The sequence below is a fragment of the Delphinus delphis genome, chromosome 5 (assembly GCF_949987515.2).
Source record: "Delphinus delphis chromosome 5, mDelDel1.2, whole genome shotgun sequence".
NCBI classification, from domain to species: Eukaryota; Metazoa; Chordata; class Mammalia; order Artiodactyla; family Delphinidae; genus Delphinus; species Delphinus delphis.
Window position 1 is genome coordinate 8,496,683 of NC_082687.1, and position 21,020 is coordinate 8,517,702.

General features: G+C 36.5%; 1 protein-coding gene across 1 annotated transcript in view; it reads right to left on the minus strand.

Annotated features, from left to right (window-relative positions):
* The window catches only part of FAM13A (family with sequence similarity 13 member A), a 336,376-nt gene that overhangs the window by 169,992 nt on the left and 145,364 nt on the right, over positions 1-21,020 (minus strand). The window contains exon 6 of the mRNA XM_060011983.2: positions 16,162-16,236. Coding sequence (XP_059867966.1) covers positions 16,162-16,236 — 75 coding nt within the window. The remainder of the gene's footprint in view (positions 1-16,161; positions 16,237-21,020) is intronic.

The following is a 21,020-nucleotide window of genomic DNA, read 5'->3' on the forward strand; positions in this document are numbered from 1 at the left end:
TTGAATTGAAAGATACTCCACAAAAGAGGAAATGTAAATAACAGTAAGCCTGTATACAGAAATATGTGGAATTTCATTAGCAATATATCACAAAGTATGAAATTTAGAACAGGGTCTTATTTTTAGTCCTTTTGGCTCATATACAAGGATTAAATACCTACTGTTGATAAGGATGTATGCAATTGGCACTCTCATATTTTCCAGTGGCTGTGTAAATTTTTATAACTCTAGTAAAAATTTAACTTAGCAATAGGTTTTAAGGGCCATAAAAATACTTATACCTTTTGAACTGGCAAATCCACTTACAGCAATCTATCCTGAGGAAATTATTCTAGCTAAGAAATAAACCTTATGCTGAAAAATGTTTAACCACTCAGTATTTATAATATTGAATCACTGAAAACCTGAGGTACAATAATGAGAATGATCATTGTTATTATGAAGCTTGTACTAACATAGAAAATGCTTATAATAATATATTAAGGGAAAATAGGAGAAAATAAAATTGTTTATATGAGTATATCTTTCAAATACATCCACATACATGTAGGCAAAGAGGCAATAATATTATACATCAAAATTCTAATAGTGATTATATTAACAGAGGTAGAAAGGAAGGAGGCAAATTTTTGCTGTTTTCCTTTACTGTCTTTTTTTCAATGTCACTTGACATTTATAATAAAGTTAACAACAGCAACAAAATCTTCAATGGCTCCCCACTGTCGGTTTAAATTTATGAGTACGAATTTCCTATTCAAAGTCCTCAGTTCACCTCTGCTTTCTCTTGAATCTTATCTTAGACTTCTTACTCCTTACACTGTATCCATCCCTTAACAAGTCCCCTTCCAGTGGGCCCAGTGGTGGTACTCATTCCAAGTTTACTTAGTTGAATAGACAAATCTTTCCTCTTTTGGAACATTTCCTGACCCACTCCCTGCTGGAGAGAGATATATTTTAGTTAAAGCAATTTGGTACTTTTAAGAGAAATTCTATTTCCATAAAAAGACTGTTTATAAAAGCAGTAACCTATTTAATTTGGAAATAGGCATAGTAACCTATTTAATTTGGAAATAGGCATCAGATAAAGTCAATCGGGACACTGTACCGATTTTTTTCTTTTGTAGACATACAGTAATTGACTTTATTTTCTGCATACCATATGTCTCAAAATAGGAAGCACAGTTGCTTCAATAAATGAATTTAAAGGAGTCAAGTTATATTCCACATCTAGAATTTTGTTCTCTTATTTAAAATTTATTCCATTAACATGTCAGATACAAAAATAAACATAAACATTCTCTCAGTATTGGTTTTCAATAAAATTACTAGGTAAAGCTAATGATTTAGGATTATAAGAACTAAGGCAGTATTTAGTGATGGCTTTAAGAACCTTCTTTAGCATTTACAAAGCTATTTAATGCCTATAAATTCTGGGTATGAGAGGCCTTAACAAAGAAGTACATTTTACAGCTGCATATGACAGTGTGAAACAATAAACAAACATTTATCACGCTGAGGAAAAAGTCCAAACTTTATGGCCTGATATGAAACTTAACCTGTAATATTCCATAGCAATAGCCACATTATTGGTAAGGCGTTGGATTCCTAGGACACCCCCCTAAAATCTATTTACCTTATTATACTGAGAGTTTGGTAAGATAGTCTGAGGGAATCTGATACCCCAAAACCTTAGTTGACATATAAAATGGTGTTCAGAATGGGTGATAAGAATAAGAAGTCCTGTGCAATCGGCTGCCTTTACAAACAAGACATGTGTAATGCTGGTAACTGAGTAGAGCTGCTGTCATCACAGAGAAAACACAGTCACTACAAAAACAGTTCAGAGCTTTTGTACTTAAGAAAGACTCTGAGTTATGGGTTAAGAAGTAAAAGAAGACAAAAGATAACATCACCAGAACCTGCAGGCTCACTCCATGTTGGGAGTATAACAATTACTTAATTATGTTTAATTCTCACAACTTCTCTGCAAAGGAGACAGTATAACACAATACACCATGTAGGGCCACAGAAATGCGAGAGGCGCTAGGAGGGTAAAGAGTTTGAGCTTTAGGATCAAATATATCTGGAACTTATTATCCATACAACCTTGAGAAAATTAACTAGCTTCTCTAAGCCTCCATTTTCTCATCTATAAAGAAAGAAGGATGATGCAGACGCAGAGAATGGACTTGAGGACACGGGGAGGGGGAAGGGTAAGCTGGGACGAAGTGGCATGGACATATATACACTACCAAATGTAAAACAGCTAGTGGGAAGCAGCCGCATAGCACAGGGAGATCAGCTCAGTGCTTTGTGACCACCTAGAGGGGTGGGATAGGGAGGGTGGGAGGGAGGCTCAAGAGGGAGGGGATATGGGGATATATGTATATGTATAGCTGAGTCACTGTTATAAAGCAGAAAGTAGCACACCATTGTAAAGCAATTATACTCCAATAAAGATGTTAAAAAAAAAAAAAAGAAAGAAGGAAAATTAAGGTATTGGTAAAGTTTCTTCCAGGCGTATTGTAGGGTTGTATTTCCTGTTTCCACTGTGGCTGGGTGAGGCAATAGGATTACTTCTGGCTAACGAGTCATGACCAGAAGTGATCCAGTTACTTCTGAGCCAGGGCATTTAATTGCCAATGCAAGATCCTACAGAGCTCTTTCTTTTTCCTCTAGCCCTGTAACTGGCCACATTTAAGATGGGTTGCTCTGTCAGAACGGGTCCTCGAGAAACCATCGTAAGCAGAGTCCCCTTGTCAATCTAGATTGGACGGGTAGCATGAGCAAGAGATAAATGTAGCTTTAAGCCACTAAGATTCGGGGATTGCTTTATCATAAGTGTAACCAAGGCAATATGAACTGATAAAGGTCACTTCTCTCCTATAGAGTTATGAGGATTTAATGAAGTAATATTAGAAATATTTTTCAAAGTCTCTAGCAAACAGTACTCAATCGACATCTATGATTACTATTATGTTATTATCTTTTATAAATTAGAATACTGAGATCGCAAAATATTCCATAATGTGCCTCAGGACACACTGCTATCAAGAGACACAGTTGCTTCTGTAACACTGTAAAGCCTAAGATCTGTTCATTAAAGCCCCCCTCCTTTAGTCATCTAACCTGGCCAAAAAAACCCCCAACCTTCTAATAGTTATTATCTTTTTGTTCATATATGGGTTTTTTTGTTGCTGTTCTCAAACCTTCTCTCTGTTGCACAAAAATTAATTTCTTTTTATTCTCTGATTTTTTTCTGTGTGTTTGCTGTTTATTTTTTTTAATAAAGTTTGTCACACAGCATGGCAATCTTTATGCAAGATTTAACACTCACACCCCCCTACAATTTGACTGCAGCCTATCTTTCAGAATTTATCTTCTACTTCTACCCATGCTAGTCTGGTCTATAAACGCTGATCCAAATATGAAATGCTCATTTTCTCCTTCTAGTCTTTGCTTATGCCATTCTAACTGAAATTCTTCCTCTGTCCAGTTTCTGATTCTTCTTTTTAAAAATTGGACTTAAACTCTATTTCTTCCACAAAGTCAACTCTAATCACAATTTAAGAGCACAGATGGTCCATCCTGCTTATTTGAAACATAATTTCATGTGATTTTATAAGACAGCTGTGTACTGCAGGGGTATAAAGCATGGAAACTGCAGTTCCCAGAATCCCTTGCCAGTAGAGTTCTGGTTAATTTCTTCCTATGACGAGTTCTTACGAGATCTGAAGGCAGAGGAGGAAACAACATGCTTTGAGGATTTTAACTGCCTCATGGAACTGACTGAAAGCAAACAGATCAGACACTAATTACGTTTTTACATTTTGAGGGAGTTTACTGTAAACCCCCTTTACACAACAGCAAACGAATCAACAAACCACCGCCACTACCACGAAAAAACGTCAGCCCACACTAAAGAAGTCTTTGCTGTTCAAGAGGTTAAACAATCCCTGAGACACCAAACTTCCATGAATGGGAGGCAAGCTGTAGTTTAAAGAAGACATACTCGCTATACACACTTCAAGGGGAATAATGACAAAGAGGCAACTCTAAAAGGTGAAGGCACCTGTCAGAGAAAAAGGACAATGGAGTTCCTTGCAGGAAGTGCCTCCACTGCTTATGCGCACGTGTGTGTGTGTGTGTGTGTGTGTGCTAGAGTGTGAATGGGATTGTTTAGTGTCCCATTTGTATATGGGGTGGATGTGTGTGGAGGGAGGGACAATCTGTCTTCTAATTTTATAGATTCTCAGAACAAGAGGAACCACGTCTAGACCTGATGGAGCATTGACAGGTCTCCCAGATATTTTGGAGATTGAGTTGGTTGTAATGACTGGTTGGTTCTTTGGATTTTTATCCTGGCAAAAGGACTGGGTGTATTTTCTGCAGGGAAGAGAAAAAATGTATCTGGCAAACAGAAGGACAGGTTGCGGCAGCAACAATATACATACTCATCAATTCCTAGTTCATTGTCCTCTTCCTGGGCACACTGGAAAACTACATTTCCAGACTCCCACAAAGGTTACTGAGTCCTGGAATGTGAGTAGAAGGGACAAGAGTTGCTTCTGTACTAAGGCGGTTAAGTACCTATGAACTTTGCACACACTTTTTTTCTTTTTCACTCCTGATATTAGAAGCCACCTTTTTAGACGACACTGTTGAAAGATGGAAGCAGCTTGCCATCTGAACCACTGCTTGGAGGCTTTTTACCTATGAATCCCACCCCACCTGCATCAGACTGTGAATGAAGCCAATAATATCACGGGGCTAACGGTCACAAAAGTTGACATTAATAATCGTGATTAGACTGGTCATAATGATTGAACAGGACAAACCAGGGGAAACTGGAACAAAAAGGTCAGTGAGAACTTTAGGGTTAGTGAGAAATCATGGCAACCAGGCTAAGATTTGGTTGTTTTCAAAACAGGACAGTGAACCCAAAGGTAGATCTGAGATCAGAAAATCAGTCTAGCACGTGTGATGTCTTAATTTTGTTGCTTGTATGAATGTCTGTCTGGGCTCCAGTTCCTTCCGGTAAGAGACAGTGACTTTTCAACTTTGCACCCCTAGCACCTGGTGCAGGACAGATGGGATAAAATGTCCAAACTGAGCATAAGCTTCAGGGTGTTTATCAAAGCAGGTCAGATATGCAAGAGGACATGATTTTGGCTGGGGAAAGTCAGGGATCAGGTTTCTATACCCAGTCTTAGGAAGCTGGGTACTCAGGACCAGTGGGTCCAGGTCAGCTATTCCCTGTGTGCCACAGCAGTGCTCGTCTAGAGATACTTCATAGAGGTCCTTGCATTCCTTGGCCTGGGGTCACTTCAGCTTATAGCATCTGGAAAGAGGCTAAATATAGAGGTTAAATGAGCCAAGTTATTAGATTAAGAGATTAGGCAGGTACACCCAGAAATACCATCATATTTGCATTATTATTTAAAATAACTATTTAACTCTGTATTATTTTTACTCAATAGTATATATATGTTATAAAATATCACAGAACATAGGAAACACTATCCAAATAACTGAATCTACATGTCATTAATTCTAGAGAGATTAAAGAAAGAATATGCTTGTAAAAAATAAAAGATTTAGTCATAGATATAACTGTAGTAATAAATGAACAAAGTTATTCACTTTTACAATTTTTATGCTTCTTAACACTGAAGAGACAGCTTTGAAAAGTGATTTCCCAAGATAATGAAAGAGGCAAAAAAGGAAGAGAATTTTATCACCCAGCACCTATAGGGGAGACGGAAAAATACGGAACATTTTCTATCTAGTGAAGTAAACATACATTCATATATACAAACATATGGGGGCAGAGAAAGCAGATGGGAAATTATTATAAGAAAAGCTCTAAAGAGACAAATCAGGAAAAGAAACACATAAGACCCAGATTCTTAAATTCCAGAAATAATTATGTATTTAATGGTTATTGAACCCTTTCCAAAGGAAAAATGTACTGAATTTTACTAGATTTTTACAAGAGCAAATTCTCTTTAACCTCCCCCCAAAAACACACACACACTGACACTCACTGCTTTCATATAAAATAAGAGAAAAAATTGATTTATTTATTTGTTCTTTATCAAGTATTTACTGAGCATTCACTATGTGCCTGACATTGTGAAAGTATTACCAAAAAAAAAAAAAAAAAGGAAGGAAGAAAATGACATGATTCTAAAAGAGCTCTCTAATGTAATAAAGACATTCAACACATCAGAAGAGGCTGTCAATAAACAGAGCAAATACACTTAAAAGAACTGGTTATCGAGTTTCACTACCACATCACATGGAAAATGTATTAAAATATATGTCTATGGAGGAAAAGGTGACAGACATTAGGAAAAAAAATCTACTGCATGAATAATAGATATAGAGAAAATAGGAAATAATAGCAGAGAGCGATGAAACAGGAAATAGCTACAGTAGAGAATCTGTAAAACTGATAGCTGCAAAGACTAATAGACAAATATCTAGCAAGCCTAATCAAAAGCAAAAAAGAACATGTCCCAAAATATTAAAAATGAAAAAAAGACTAACTATAGATGAAATATTGATTTCAAAAATAAGAGGAAACATTAAAATATTTTATGCTGATTAATTAATTAAAATAGACAATTTCCTAGAAAATATAACATCAAAAAACTAAAAACAGAACTACTATATGATCCAGGAATTCCACTCCTGGGTATATACCCAAAGAAAATAAAAGCATTAATTTGAAAAGGTACATGCACCCCAATGTTCATAGCAGCATTATTTACAATAGCCAAGACATGGAAACAACCTGAGAGTCCATCAACAGATGAATGGATAAAGATGTGTGTGCACGCACACACACGCACACACATATATGTATATCGATAATGGAATAGTATTCAGCCTTAAAAAAGAATGAAATTCTGCCATTTGTAACAACATGGATGGACCTAAAGTGTATTATGCTTAGTGAAGTAAGTCACACAGAGAAGGACAAATACTCTGTTACGACTTACTTGTGGAATATAAAAAATAAACCAAATGAATTAACAAAACAGAAACAGACTTATAGATATGGAGAACAAACCAATGGTTACCAGTAGGGAGAGGGAAAGGGTGAGGGGAAAGCTATGGGTAGGGGATTAGGAGGTACAAACTACTGTGTATAAAATAAATATGCTACAAGGACATACTGTACAGCACAGGGAATACAGCCAATATTTTATAATAACTTTAAATGGAGTATAATCTATAAAAATATCAAATCACTATGCTGTACACCTGAAAGTAATATAATATTGTAAATCAACTATACTTCAATTAAAAACTAATAATTCAGAATAAATAAAAAATATGAGGGACTTTCCCGGTGGCACAGTGGTTAAGAATCCAACTGCCAATGCAGGGGACACGGGTTCAATCTCTGGTCCAGGAAAAGCCCACATGCCACGGACCAACTAAGCCCGGGTACCACAACTACTGAGCCTGTGCTCTAGAGCTTGCGAGCCACAACTACTGAGCCTGTGTGTCACAACTACTGAAGCCCGCATGCCCTAGAGCCTTGGTGCCGCAACTACTGAGCCCACATGCCACAACTACTGAAGCCTGCGCGCTCTAGGGCCTGTGCGCTGCAACTACTGAGCCTGCTCGCTGCAACTACTGAAGCCCGTGCACCTAGAACCCATGCTTCGCAACAAAAGTTCCACAATGAGAAGCCCGTGCACCGCAAGGAAGAGTAGCCCCCACTCGCTGTAGCTAGAGAAAGCCTGCACGCAGCAATGAAGACCCAACACAGACAAAAAAAATAAAATAAAAAATAAAATAAATTAAAAACATGAATAGGACTATAGGCACAAAATAAACTGAATCAGTAAAGATCAACTTACCAAAACAAATTCAAAAAACAAAACAAAATTAAAAACAAATAAATCAATAAACCTCACTAGATCTAGACACATTCTGCCAAATATTGCAGGAACTGATAATCCTCCTCTTAAACTGTTTCACAGATTACAAAAGGCTCCCCTCATTTCATTTTATTAACATAGCGCAACCTTTATACCAAAAGTAGACAAAACAAAAAAAATTATTAACCTAGATGCAAAAATGCTAAACAAAATATCAGCTATCCAAAACTTTCAAGGTGTTTAAAAATAGGTATCAGGGCCAGGTTCAGAACTGGTTTATTCCAGTGATGCACTGTTGGTCTAAGGTTAGAAAATCTATGAATATGACTCTCCACAATAAAAGAAAATGGGAGAAAAACCATGCAATTATCTTAACAGAAATCAAAGGAATATTTGCTGAAGTTTAACATTCACTCAAAATAAAAATTCTTAGCAAAATATAAATTTATAAAACATACCTACCAAAGACCTAAAGTAAACACCATAAACCTAATGAGTGTATGTGTGAAGAAAAAATGCATGAAAACATACTGACACTAACTACTTTCATATGAAACAAAAAAACACGAAGCAAATATTTATGTGTTCATTTTCAAGATTTTATTGGAGGTCGGCTATGTGCTTGGCATTTCAAAAGAATTACCCGCCCCCTCCCCAAAAAAAGGAAAGAAAGAAAGAAGATAAATGCAATTATAATATGTAAAAGTAAAATGTAGAAAACTTCCCTTAAAATCAGGAAGCAACTCAAGAAGGCATGCTATCATCATTTCTATTTAACCTTATACTGGGAGTCCTGGAACGTAGCACAAGAAAAAAAAGATATTAAATGATAAAAGGCTTGAAAAGGAATAAATGATGCTCATTATTTCCACATGATATGACTGTCTCCAAATGAAGTCAAACAGAATTGCTTACAAAATATTATAAGAATCTGGCAAGGTTTTCAGATATAAAGTCAATGGTAAAAGTCAGTTTCAACATTAAACGTCAGCAACAAAGTTTGAAGACATAGTAAGTACTCCATTTATAATATCTACAAAATGGAGATCTAGGAGAAAATGATAATTTTTTAAAAATCAAAAGACATTAAAGAGGACCTGAGTAAATGGAAAGTTACATGATGGTCATGTATAAAATACCAATGCTCATGAAATTAATCTATCAATTCAATTTAAATTCTAAATGAAATTTCTCATGAAACTTGATAATATTCAACTGCAAAAGCAAAGGACCAAGAATGGCCAAGATAATTTTCAAGAAGAAAAACAAAGTTGAAGAAACTTATTCTACCAGATAACACTAATTAAGACACTGTGGTAATGACATAAGATAAACACACAGAAAAAGCAACAAATAGTACAGTCCAGAAAGAGACATAGAAACATCTGATATACAATGGAAATGCTATTTCAAAAAGTGGGGGAAAGACGAACTATTGAACAAATATGCTGAGTTGATTGATTTTCACATATAAAATGAGATTACTACATTATGTTTAACATAAAATTCAATTTTGAATGATTAAGACCTATATATATATATACAAAGCAAACTTTAAAACTTTTGGAAAATAATAAAAAAGACTTTCTAAGTGATTTCAAAGTAGGTGAGGATTTCTTAAACAAGATGTAAAAAAGCACAAACACTAAAGACTTCACTGAAGTAAAAAACTTTCAAACATTAAAAGTCACTGTATTCTATATGAAAAAAAAAAACCCAGAAAATTGGGTGAAAGTATTTGGAACATATATAGCTGACAATAGCTAGCAAACTCTTACAAATCATTAAGAAAAAAGCAAACAACCCAATAGCAAAATTTGCAACAGTAGGAGAAAGCAGTACACAGAGTAATAAACACAGATATGACCAAAGTTTAATAAACATATGAAAACAAACACATGAAATACACGCTGCCCGCGTGGTAGGCTACATTATAGGGAAGGTACAAATTAACTCAGAAATCTCAGTGGCGTAACAAAACAGGTTTGTTTTTCAGTCATGACACAGATCCAATGCAAGCTGACAGGCCGCTCTGGGGACCCATGCTTCACTGTCCAGTTAATGTACTGTAAGAAAGGGCTGGAAAAGTTTTGAATCTCTACCTCTGACATGACAGTTGTCGCTTCTGCTCACAGCCTACTGGCCAAAAGTAGTTGACTGGCCTCACCTACCTGCAATGGGGCTGGGAAACGTTGGAGAGACACTTGGACATTCAGTGAAAAATAAATGTCTCTGTGATGAGTAGCAATTAGAGAAATCCAAACTAAGGCAATAGCAAGATGCTTCCCACACTCATTAGATTCGGGGGAACGACCATGAGAACTCTGATATTACCAACGATTTGTGAGGATGTGAAAAACGAAAGTCACACACAGCTGTTGAATATGTAAATTAGCACATCTTAAGAACATCTGCAATACCGGGACAAAGGTGTACCTACTTACGACCCTACTCTACAGGTGCATAAAAGGTGTCATGTGAAAATTATTCACTTAAAGTTGGTTTGTAATAGCAAAATATTGGAAATCAACTGAATGTTGGAGACAACCTAAATATTAGAAAAACCTAGAATACCTAAACTGTATTTTATTCTTACTGAAAGTGAATATTGATAGAGCATACTGAACAGGAAAAAAGTTGCAGAAGGTGATATACTGTACACTTTATTAATATAAAGTTGTAAAACCTGCAAAGTTATCATATATATTGTGTGTAGATACAGGTACGTGGTTAGCCTATAATAATGTGCATAAATTATAAACAATTTCAAAATGGGGAGGAGAGATGGTATGTTTGGCTACACTATTCATAAAACAATTCATATCTGGTAATTCTACTATAGGTAATAAAACCTAAGAAAATAATACTGTTTAACAGTCACAAGTTATTCTTTGTTAACACTTACCTAGTAAGGCTTTTTATATTAATGATAATTAGAAGCAGCTCCATATTTTCAAAATAGTTAAATATGGATGACAACACATGAAACACTATGATTATTAGAAATCTATATATTAAGTAGTATAGTGACTGGAACTTGACCAACAGTAGCTACTGTCATCATCATCACTGTTACTGCTACTACTATTATTTACCTTTATTAAAGGAATAAGTACGCAAAGTAGGCTGATGTGTGGAAACAATAGTGAAACAATGTCAACTGGAAAAAGTGGAATACTAATTAGAATGTTTGTATACATTAATTAAAGCAACATAAACTATATTCACATCCATTAACAATGATTTTAAAATAACTTAGCATTTTAGTAAAATTTAATGCTTATTAAATGACTATTAATTTGCATATTGAAAATAAAATTATACTGTCACTCAATTTTCTCAAAACCCTACGTTAGTTTAAATTTCTAGTTCACTATGCTAATAGGCATAGGCATTTATTTTATTTTTTATTTTATTTTATTTATTTATTTTTTTGCAGTATGGGGGCCTCTCACTGTTGTGGCCTCTCCCGTTGCGGAGCACAGGCTCTGGACGCGCAGGCTCAGCGGCCATGGCTCACGGGCCCAGCCGCTCCACGGCATGTGGGATCTTCCCGGGCCGGGCACGAACCCGTGTCCCCTGCATGGGCAGGCGGACTCTCAAGCACTGCGCCACCAGGGAAGCCCAGGCATAGGCATTTTTAAAACCATTTAAGAAAATATATCTGTGACAACTAGTTTCATTATTGAAGAAAATCTCCTTCATAAATGATGCATGGCCCCTGAAATCATTAACTTCTGAAAAGAAAAATAATTTCACAGTTGTTTCTACTACATAACTGCTTACTTGATAACTGCATTATTTTTATCACACAGTTTTTAGTTAATATGACTTGGTTTACTAAAGGAAACACCTATAAAAGCAGTAGGAGAATGCAATGACTAAACCTATTATGTGCTTGTAATTTTAATTTTTATCAGTACAGTTTTATCCACTGAGAAAAGTCAGGAAGGAAAGAGATTATCTTCTATTTTATACTTTCACTCCAGCACTGAATGAATCTGACATTTATTTTTATACAATGGCCCGAACCTGAGGTTTTTTTTTTACCATGGTCAACAAGAACACAGCAAATTCAGTGGCAAGTCTAGGTCATACCCCAAGGGGAGAGAGAAGAAAGAGTTTTCTTCCCTTAGTTCCTGGATCTTCTTCAGGGTTTATACTGTGACCAACGAACATGGGTTGTGAGGCTTATTTAGAGCCATTTGCACTTGTGTTAGGTAGAAAAAGACTTTGTCTCCTCTCCTCTAATCATTATTATACTAGGTTACAAGGAGCTGTGCCTATGTTCCACACCTCTGTAAAAATCTATTTGATGTTCCCTTCTGTATCATCTATTCCATTTATTTGTTTGCATATGTAGTCTACCCAGTTATTGACCATGAAATGGTTATATGACCATGCCCTTGAGCTAGCTGGGCTGGTGATCATTGCTCATCCAGGAAGTGTCATGGCAGTGTGTAATGGAGGTATCATTTTTTTTTTCCAGCTTGGACTCAGATCAAGAAGAGGCTTTCCTATATAAGGGACAGAAATACAATTCTCCCCATTGCCTAAGAGCAGAGAAAACAGCTAGCAGAGAGAACACAGATGGGGACAGATGGCTTAGACTAGAGAGACATCTCCAGAGCCAGTGGACAAATGCCATTTCTGGATTACCATTTTACATCTCTAGCCATACAGGGATCAGAAATGCTTAGCTGTTCAAGACACATACAGCTGTAACTAGAGATGTCTGAGAAAGATAGCTACGGAGGCCAAATGAAGTAACATTAGTACCAAGGATAGACATCATTCTCACAGCTCACTAAGTCATTCTAGAAAGGACACACCAACCACATTTTGTTTGTCTGTTTTATACCAACTATATTTGAAAGTGTTTTCAGCTTCAGTTTTCAAAGATCAACTGGCGGAAAAAAAGATCTTAAGATACAATCTTGGTGAAAGAGTTAGTGCCTTATAATCTCTTGCAACTCACATGCTCTGCCTCATTTCTGGGGATTTGAAATAACAAGGATTTTAATCACCTCTAAACTAAGCAGAGCTAAGCAAAGATTAGTCTGCTCATGTAAATTTAAACTTGCTCATGCAAGACCACAGAGAAGCTAAAGTTACAAACTACGGATTAACCAATTTCTCTATTGAGTTAGCTTGGTCATGAACCATACAGTGAGACTGATAGAGGGTAATCAATATACATTAATTATTGATTCTCTATATGCCTGAAATATTCCAAATGGGATTAATTTCATAATAGAATCTCTTCAAACAGTTTTTATGACAGGTTTCAAGATTATCTTTCATTTATGAAGTGATTCATCTAAGTCTCTTCACCTAAAAGTAGGTATATTCCAATATAAATGGAGTTAATGAGCAAATGTTACCTAAAAATGTTCCTCAAATGCTATATTTTTAAATGCATTTACTTGGTGAGTATATTTTTGACACTGAATTTTTATTAATTCACAGTAAACAAAATTTCTACTATATATTTGAATTAGTTTTCTGTAAGCTTGTATACACAAATATTTCAGTGAAGAAGATACAGAAGATAGTTTGAATCTGGAAAGGAATGCCTAGTAGTTAAAAAAATTTTCCAAAAATAAAAATTAAGGTGGAACAAGTTTTATAAAAAAAGATGTTTGTATTTCTTTTAAAAATAAACTGTAGTCTCTTACCCTAAGTATTAAGTAATGACTCATTACTTCACTTGATTTAACTTTAAAAAGAAAGCCACAATTATTTTTATAATAACCTGCAATTAAAACCAGAGATAAGAATCCTTTAAAATTTTGCCTACAATGAACACAAGAAAGTTTGGAGAACATTTTGTCTTAGAACGGGAAAAAAAGTAGCTATATAAATATCATAGTGGTCAGTTAGGAATATTATATACACCTAGTAAATAGGAGAAGTTCTACTCAAAAGATTTAAGACTTAGAAAGGGGCTCTAAAATTAATGCGATCACTCTTCTGGTTGGACAAATGATCAAATAAATTCTCACGATATATTTTAGGTTAATGGAGTTTTTTCTTTTCACTAGCAAAACAACTATGTGCATTTTGGAATTCTCTTAATAAAGAAAACAAAATTTTACACATTAGACCCTTTATTCTGTCATATGTATGATAGTTCTTATTTTTCTTGTTAAAATTTGCTTACATACTTTCCACTGACCATGTGTTATTTTTATAATTATGAAAAAATCAATAAAGTGATTTCTATTTTGCAAAAGAAAAATTACAGTTGCACATTTTATTTTACCCCCGGAAGTAACCTTCCATTATACTTGAGTGTTCTCTATATTATAGGGAATACAATGGAAACAATTCTGATTGAGCAGAAGTAAAACTGTCTATTAAAAAATATCACTAAGAGTTTTATAGTATCCATTAGTCTTTAATCCATTTTGAGCTTATTTTTGTGTATGGTGTTAGAGAATGTTTTGATTTTCTTCTTCTACATGTGGCTGTCCAATTTTCCCAGCACCACTTACTGAAGAGACTGTCTTTTCTCCACTGTATATGCTTGCTTCCTTTGTCATAGATTAACTGCCCATAGGTGTGTGGTTTTATTTCTGGGCTTCCTATCCTGCTCCATTGATCTATAAGTCTGTCTTTAGGCCAGTACCGTACTGTTTTGATTGCTGTAGCTTTATAGCATAGTCTGGAGTTAGGGAGCCTGATTCCTCCAGCTCCATTTTTCTTTCTCAAGATTGTTTTGGCTATTCGAGGTCTTTTGTGTTTCCATATAAATTATAAGACTGGATACTATAAAACTCTTAAGAGGAAAACATAGGCACAACACTCTTTGACATAAATTGCAGCAATACCTTTTTGTACCCACCTCCTAGAGTAATGAACACAAAAACAAACAAATGGGACCTAATGAAACTTCAAAGCTTTTGCACAGCAAAGGAAACCATAAACAAAACAAAAAGACAACCCTCAGAATGGGAGAAAATATTTGCAAATGAAGCAACCAACAAGGGATTAATCTCCAGAGTATACAAACAGCTCGTGCAGCTCAATATTAAAAAAAAAAACAAAAAAAAACCCAATCAAAAAATGGGCAGAAAACCTAAACAGACATTTCTACAAAGAAGACATACAGATGGCCAAAAAGCACATGAAGAGGCTCAACACTGCTAATTATTAGAGAAATGCAAAGCAAAACTACAACGAGAGATCACCTCACACCAGTCAGAATGGCCATCATTAAAAAGTCTACAAATAATAAATGCTGGAGAGGGTGTGGAGAAAAGGGAACCCTCCTACACTGTTGGTGGGAATGTAAATTGGTACAGCCACTATGGAGAACAGTATGGAGGTTCCTTAAAAAAACTAAAAATATAGCTAACACATGATCCAGCAATCCCACTCCTGGGCATATATCTGGAGAAAACCATAATTCAAAAAGATACAAGCACCCCAATGTTCACTGCAGCATTATTTACTACAACCAAGACATGGAAGCAACTTAAATGTCCATCGACAGAGGAGTGGATAAAGAAGATGTGGCACATATATACAATGAACTATTACTTAGCCATAAAAAAGAATGAAATAAGGCCATTTACAGGAACATGGATGGACCTAGAGACTATCATACTAAGTGAAGTAAGTCAAACAGAGAAGGACAAATATCATATGATATCACTTATACGTGGCATCTAAAAAATGATACAAATGAACTTATTTACAAAACAGAAACAGACTCACAGACTTAGAAAACAAACTTATGGTTACCAAAGGGGAAAGGTGTGGGGTGGGAGGGATAAATTAGGAGGTTGGGGTTAATATATACACACTACTATATATAAAATAGGCAATCAACCAGGACCTACTGTATAGCACAGGGAACTCTATACTCTGTAATAACGTATATGGGAAAAGAATCTGAAAAAGAATAGATATATGTATATGTATAACTGAATCACTTTGCTGTACAGCTGAAACTAACAAAACATTGTAAATCAACTCTACTCCAATATAAAATTTTTAAAAAGTTAGTGGGTAAAAAAAATAAAAACATAAAAAATATCACTGTCCATTAAATAATAAGAGTGTCCTGAGCATTTTTGGATGAATATAACCTTGGATTAAATCCGCTAAAAAGAAGTATATTTAAGACCACTAGGTCCAAAAAAAAAAGGGGGTGTGATGCTGAGGGAAATGCAAGCCACAGAGCATGGAAACCCAAGAAGATAAAGAGTCTTTCTAAAGGTTTCACACAATAGCCTAAAGAGCAGACATAACCTACCTTGGTTTTTGGAGATGGCTTTTGTGTGTCTCTCACGAAGTCTTTTGTTAGAAGGATGTTCTTACAATTGGCCTCCTATAAAAGAAGTATAAAAGGAACATTAGAGACCGAAGAACACTACCCTAACCAGAAATTACAATGTAGTGAAAAGCATTTCTGGACTGAGTTGTTCATATCAGAAGCTAGTGAGACTGTAGAGAGCAGTCAAAACGTTTCCTTTCTTCTTTGTCACATACATCAGTGAAGTAATGTAAGACAGTGATGGAGTAGGTGTGGGGCTTACAGGACATATATATTCAGAGATGAGTATTAAGAATCTCATCTACGCTATCATGTCATTTACATATCCACAGACATTTCACCTCTTCTTTGGAGAACTGAGTAATTCTCCAAGATATCAACACCAAACTTGAAGTTTCCAACTTTCCCCAAGTATTTTACAAACGGGTTCTGATTCTGTAAATGTTTTATCATAAACAAATTCCTTCACATTGTTCATAATCCGTATCGAATAGTGACAGCTGCATATCAATATCCCAAGAAAAAATATCTGAGTATCTGTTTACAAAATTATTAAGCTTCTAAGTCCTCGGTTCACGCCACAACAGTACATGCAAAAATAAGAGCAGAGATTACGAGGCAGCAGCTTACTTGCGGTTGGATAGATTTACTATTTATTTCTACATGGTAAATAAAAACAACAATCTTGTTGTTTTTTACAAAATAATGTAGGGCCTCACTTCTGAATAGCCATTAACTTGAGTCAATTTTCCATAGATGATTCTATCTCCAAATTAAGACAGAACAAAAATACATAAGAGGAAGATTATAGTCAACAATAAAGCTAAGGAGTAAATAAGTCAGATTTCTTTTACCTGCTCCAAAACCTTCACCTCTGCAGCCCATTTCTTCCCCTATCATGTCTACCATTCACTCATCTAAATAATGAGGTTTTTTTCCAATTTACTTTAGGGTTAATTATCATCTTTTAAACAAAACTGTATTCTACACATTTTATAATATTACTAAAATTTCCTGGAATTACATTCTTATATTTTTAAAGGGAACAGTGTATTATGAGGACAAAGTGTCCCTAAAGAAAATAACACTACTACTTACTACTAATAAATAATTACTAAATCATAGGATGTTTCGGGCACTGTGCTAAAGACTTTGCATTCATAATGCCATGTCCCCCTCAACAGCCCTATGAGTTAGGTACTATTATTATATCGTATTATCATTCCCCCTTTAAGTATTACACAACAAAAGCATACAGAAGTTAAGTAAATTGCCTAATGTCACACAGGACTCAAAGATGGTTCTGAATAACTTTAAGGCCTGAGCTCTTATCATCTTTATATACTACTTCTCATCCAATATACTTGACAGCTTAAATGACCAGGTTGTAGAACCACAGCATTTTAAAGCCAAGAGATTTTTTAATGACCAACTACTCTATCCACGCCCCTAATTTTACAGATGAGGGGTGTGCATCCTGAGGTGATGTGCCCAAAATCACACAGAGAGTGGTAGAGTCGAGACCCATGCCTGGACCACAGGGCTGTACAGGCTACCTGTCCTCCACTCTGTGCTAGGGAGCAATATTCCCAGACTCGGAGGGTATCATGAACCTCTTGTGAGCTGGGGGCAGGGGTAGCTGCAGCACGGCCAACACTCTCAGCTGCCCGTGGCCTCATGCACAGCCCTGTGTAAGGACCAAGGGTACATTTCTGAGCTCTCCAAATAAGTGTGCATTCCAGTCCTACCCTTTCCCACCAGTCACACCACCTGCTGTTGGGAAGCTGTTTACTGGAAATAGTGAATGAACCCATTCCCGCTTCTGACTCACTGTGAGAGGGATAAACTATATCCAGCATGACATTTAAAAGGTTTAAGTGATTAACTGCATAGTCCGTTGCGTAATTTGGCTACCCTTGGATAATATAATTAGGTATAATCCTTATACCTCTTTTTAAACTACTGGTAAGTAAATGTTAGAATGTGATGAGAAGAAAAAAGGCCAACTCTTAAGGAAAGTGAATAGGAATAGGTGACCTTTGTTTATGTCTGTCTGAGCTTCTAAATGCCTATAATTCTTTCTTCCTTATGCATAAGCTAAAAGTGGCTGTGTTTCCTTTAAAAGTGACAGTATCACTCCTAATTTGCCTCCCTGTCCCTGTGAATTAATAAGTATAAGGCTGACAGTCAGCTTTTCCCTAAAAGACTCTGAAAGCATTTTCTGTAAACTTTTAACTGAAAATGCCACCTACATAAATTACATTTATTTTTTGTTTTATGACTTTAAATTCAGAGAGTGGAGTCAAAGTGAAGTTCAGTAGTCACAGCACCATCCTAGCTCTCTAACCAGCTCTAGGAAGTCAGGCAAGCATTTTTTTTTTTTTGCGGTACGCGGGCCTCTCACTGTTGTGGCCCCTCCCGTTGCGGAGCACAGGCTCCGGACGCGCAGGCTCAGCGGCCATGGCTCACGGGCCCAGCCGCTCCACGGCATGTGGGATCTTCCCGGACCGGGGCACGAACCCATGTCCCCTGCATCGTCAGGCGGACTCTCAAACACTGAGCCACCAGGGAAGCCCCAGGCAAGCATTTTAACCTCTTGGACCTCTCCCTCAGTTTAAAGATCTATACAACAAAGGGACTGGATTAGGTGAGCTCCAAGAATCCTAGCTAGCTCTTAAATTTCAAGACTTTATGACCTTATGATTCTTTCAGGAAGCAATATTTATTGACAAAAAAGTTAAGCCACATCCTGTTGAGGGTTGCATTCCCAATGCCCCCATCCGAATGCTGCTGGAGTACTGGCTCCCATGCAATAGCAGTGAACTATAGAACACAGGCCACACTTCCTGCAGGGCCAAGTGTTACTCAGATCTCTGGAGGGAAATTAAGTAATTCAACTAGTACCTTAAATTAGTAACTGGTAATAACTTAATGTATTGTTTTAAAACAGATATAGTATGGTAACTCCATAATATATTATGAGAAATATTTTAAAGATAAAACCTTTTTAAAGTTGTGCTTTTAAAAAACCATTTATGCTTGTAGGTATATACCTGAGAATTAAAAACATATGTCCACACAGAAACTTTTACATAAGTGCTCACTGTAGCATTTATGTTTGTAGGTGTATGCTTGTAGATATATACCTGAGAATTTACGCCTGTAGGTATATACCTGAGAATTGAAAACATACGTCCACACAAAAACTTTTACATAAGTGCTCACTGTAGCATTATTCATAATGGCCCAAAAGTGGAAACAACACAAATGTCCATCAACCGTTGTTCAGATAAAAAAAATACGGTGTATACACACAATGGAATATTGTCCAGCTATAAAAAGGAATGAAGTACTGATACCTGCTAATCACATAGATTCACCTTGAAAACACTATGCTAAGTGAAAGAAGCCAGACACAAAAGGACATATATTGTGTGAGTCCATGTGTACGAAATGTCCAGAACAGGCAAATAATGACAGGAAGCAGATTAGTGGTAGCCAGGGCCTGGGAGGAGGAGGGAACGTACAGTCACGTCTCATAGCTCCAGTCTGCATGGGGCTTCTTTTGGGGTGACAAAAATGTTCCGGAGTTAGGTAATGGTAATGGTCGTACAACTTGGTGAACATGCTAAAACCCAATAAACTGCATATTGTAAACAGGTGAATTTTATGGTACATGAATTATGTCTACATTTTTTAAAAAGCCTTTTAAAGCAAATCCCCACATTCCCAGGGCAAAGGGAAGAGACCTCAGGTTTGCGTTTGAACTCTCCCCTTAGAAGAACTTCTTTGCAAAGGTTTGAAGGGGGAACGTTTCGTGTTTGTAAGTATTATGTGAGCGTGGAAATTCTCTCAAATATTAACTGAACCCTATTATTATGTGTGGCATTGCAATGCCGGTCACTGGAGAATGGAATGATAAATTAGACACGAATATATTACATAGGGTATACTTATATTTATTTTAAACATTTCTACTTGAACGAGACTTCTGACTGAACTGACTGCCCACTCCAAAGACTTGAGTAACATCCAATTGCTTAAACCCGCTGTATCATGAAAACACCATTTAAAAATACAATAGGGAAAGAAAAAATACCTTGTTTGTCCCTGCTGTGTTGGCCTTTCCATTCACTTACTAACGACAATAAAAAATAGGAAAGCACCTGCCGTTCCCTCCGCCTAGCCCGCTGCTCCCAGCTATTCACATTTTGTGCCCACACTTCACCCAGGTCTCTGTTCAGATTTGCTGGAGGGGACTCCCTCCCTGGAACACCTCATCTGAATCACCACTGCTCTCCCCCCCACTGGGGCGCTCTCTATTTCTTCAGAGCGCTCAGCAGTATCTCCCTTTAATATTTAGTGGTTTTAATTCTTCACTGTCCATCTCACCCTGCTCTGTGAGAAGACCTGTGTCACTCACAGATACATCCCCAAGGCCTAGAACAGTGCTCGGCACACAGCAGAAGCTCAGCTGTTGTGGTGAATGAGTAAACCAAATCAATGAACAATATCCCTTTTCTAACCTTTCACAATCCCTTTGTGCATTCCTCCTGTTTTTAATTCTCTCCTTAATCAGCTTACACTTCACGACCTTTCATTCCTTTGCTAATGCCCTTCGTTTTCTTCCTCTTGTCGTCAATCACTGCATTTATTTCACAAAAGGACAACCTTGGATGAATCCGGTTATATGCCTTCTCTGTGCTGGGAATGGAGCAACTGAAAGTGGCTGGAAAAAAATTATAGAACTGGGGCTTCCCTGGTGGTGCAGTGGTTGAGAGTCCACCTGCTGATGCAGGGGACACGGGTTCGTGCCCCGGTCTGGGAAGACCCCACAT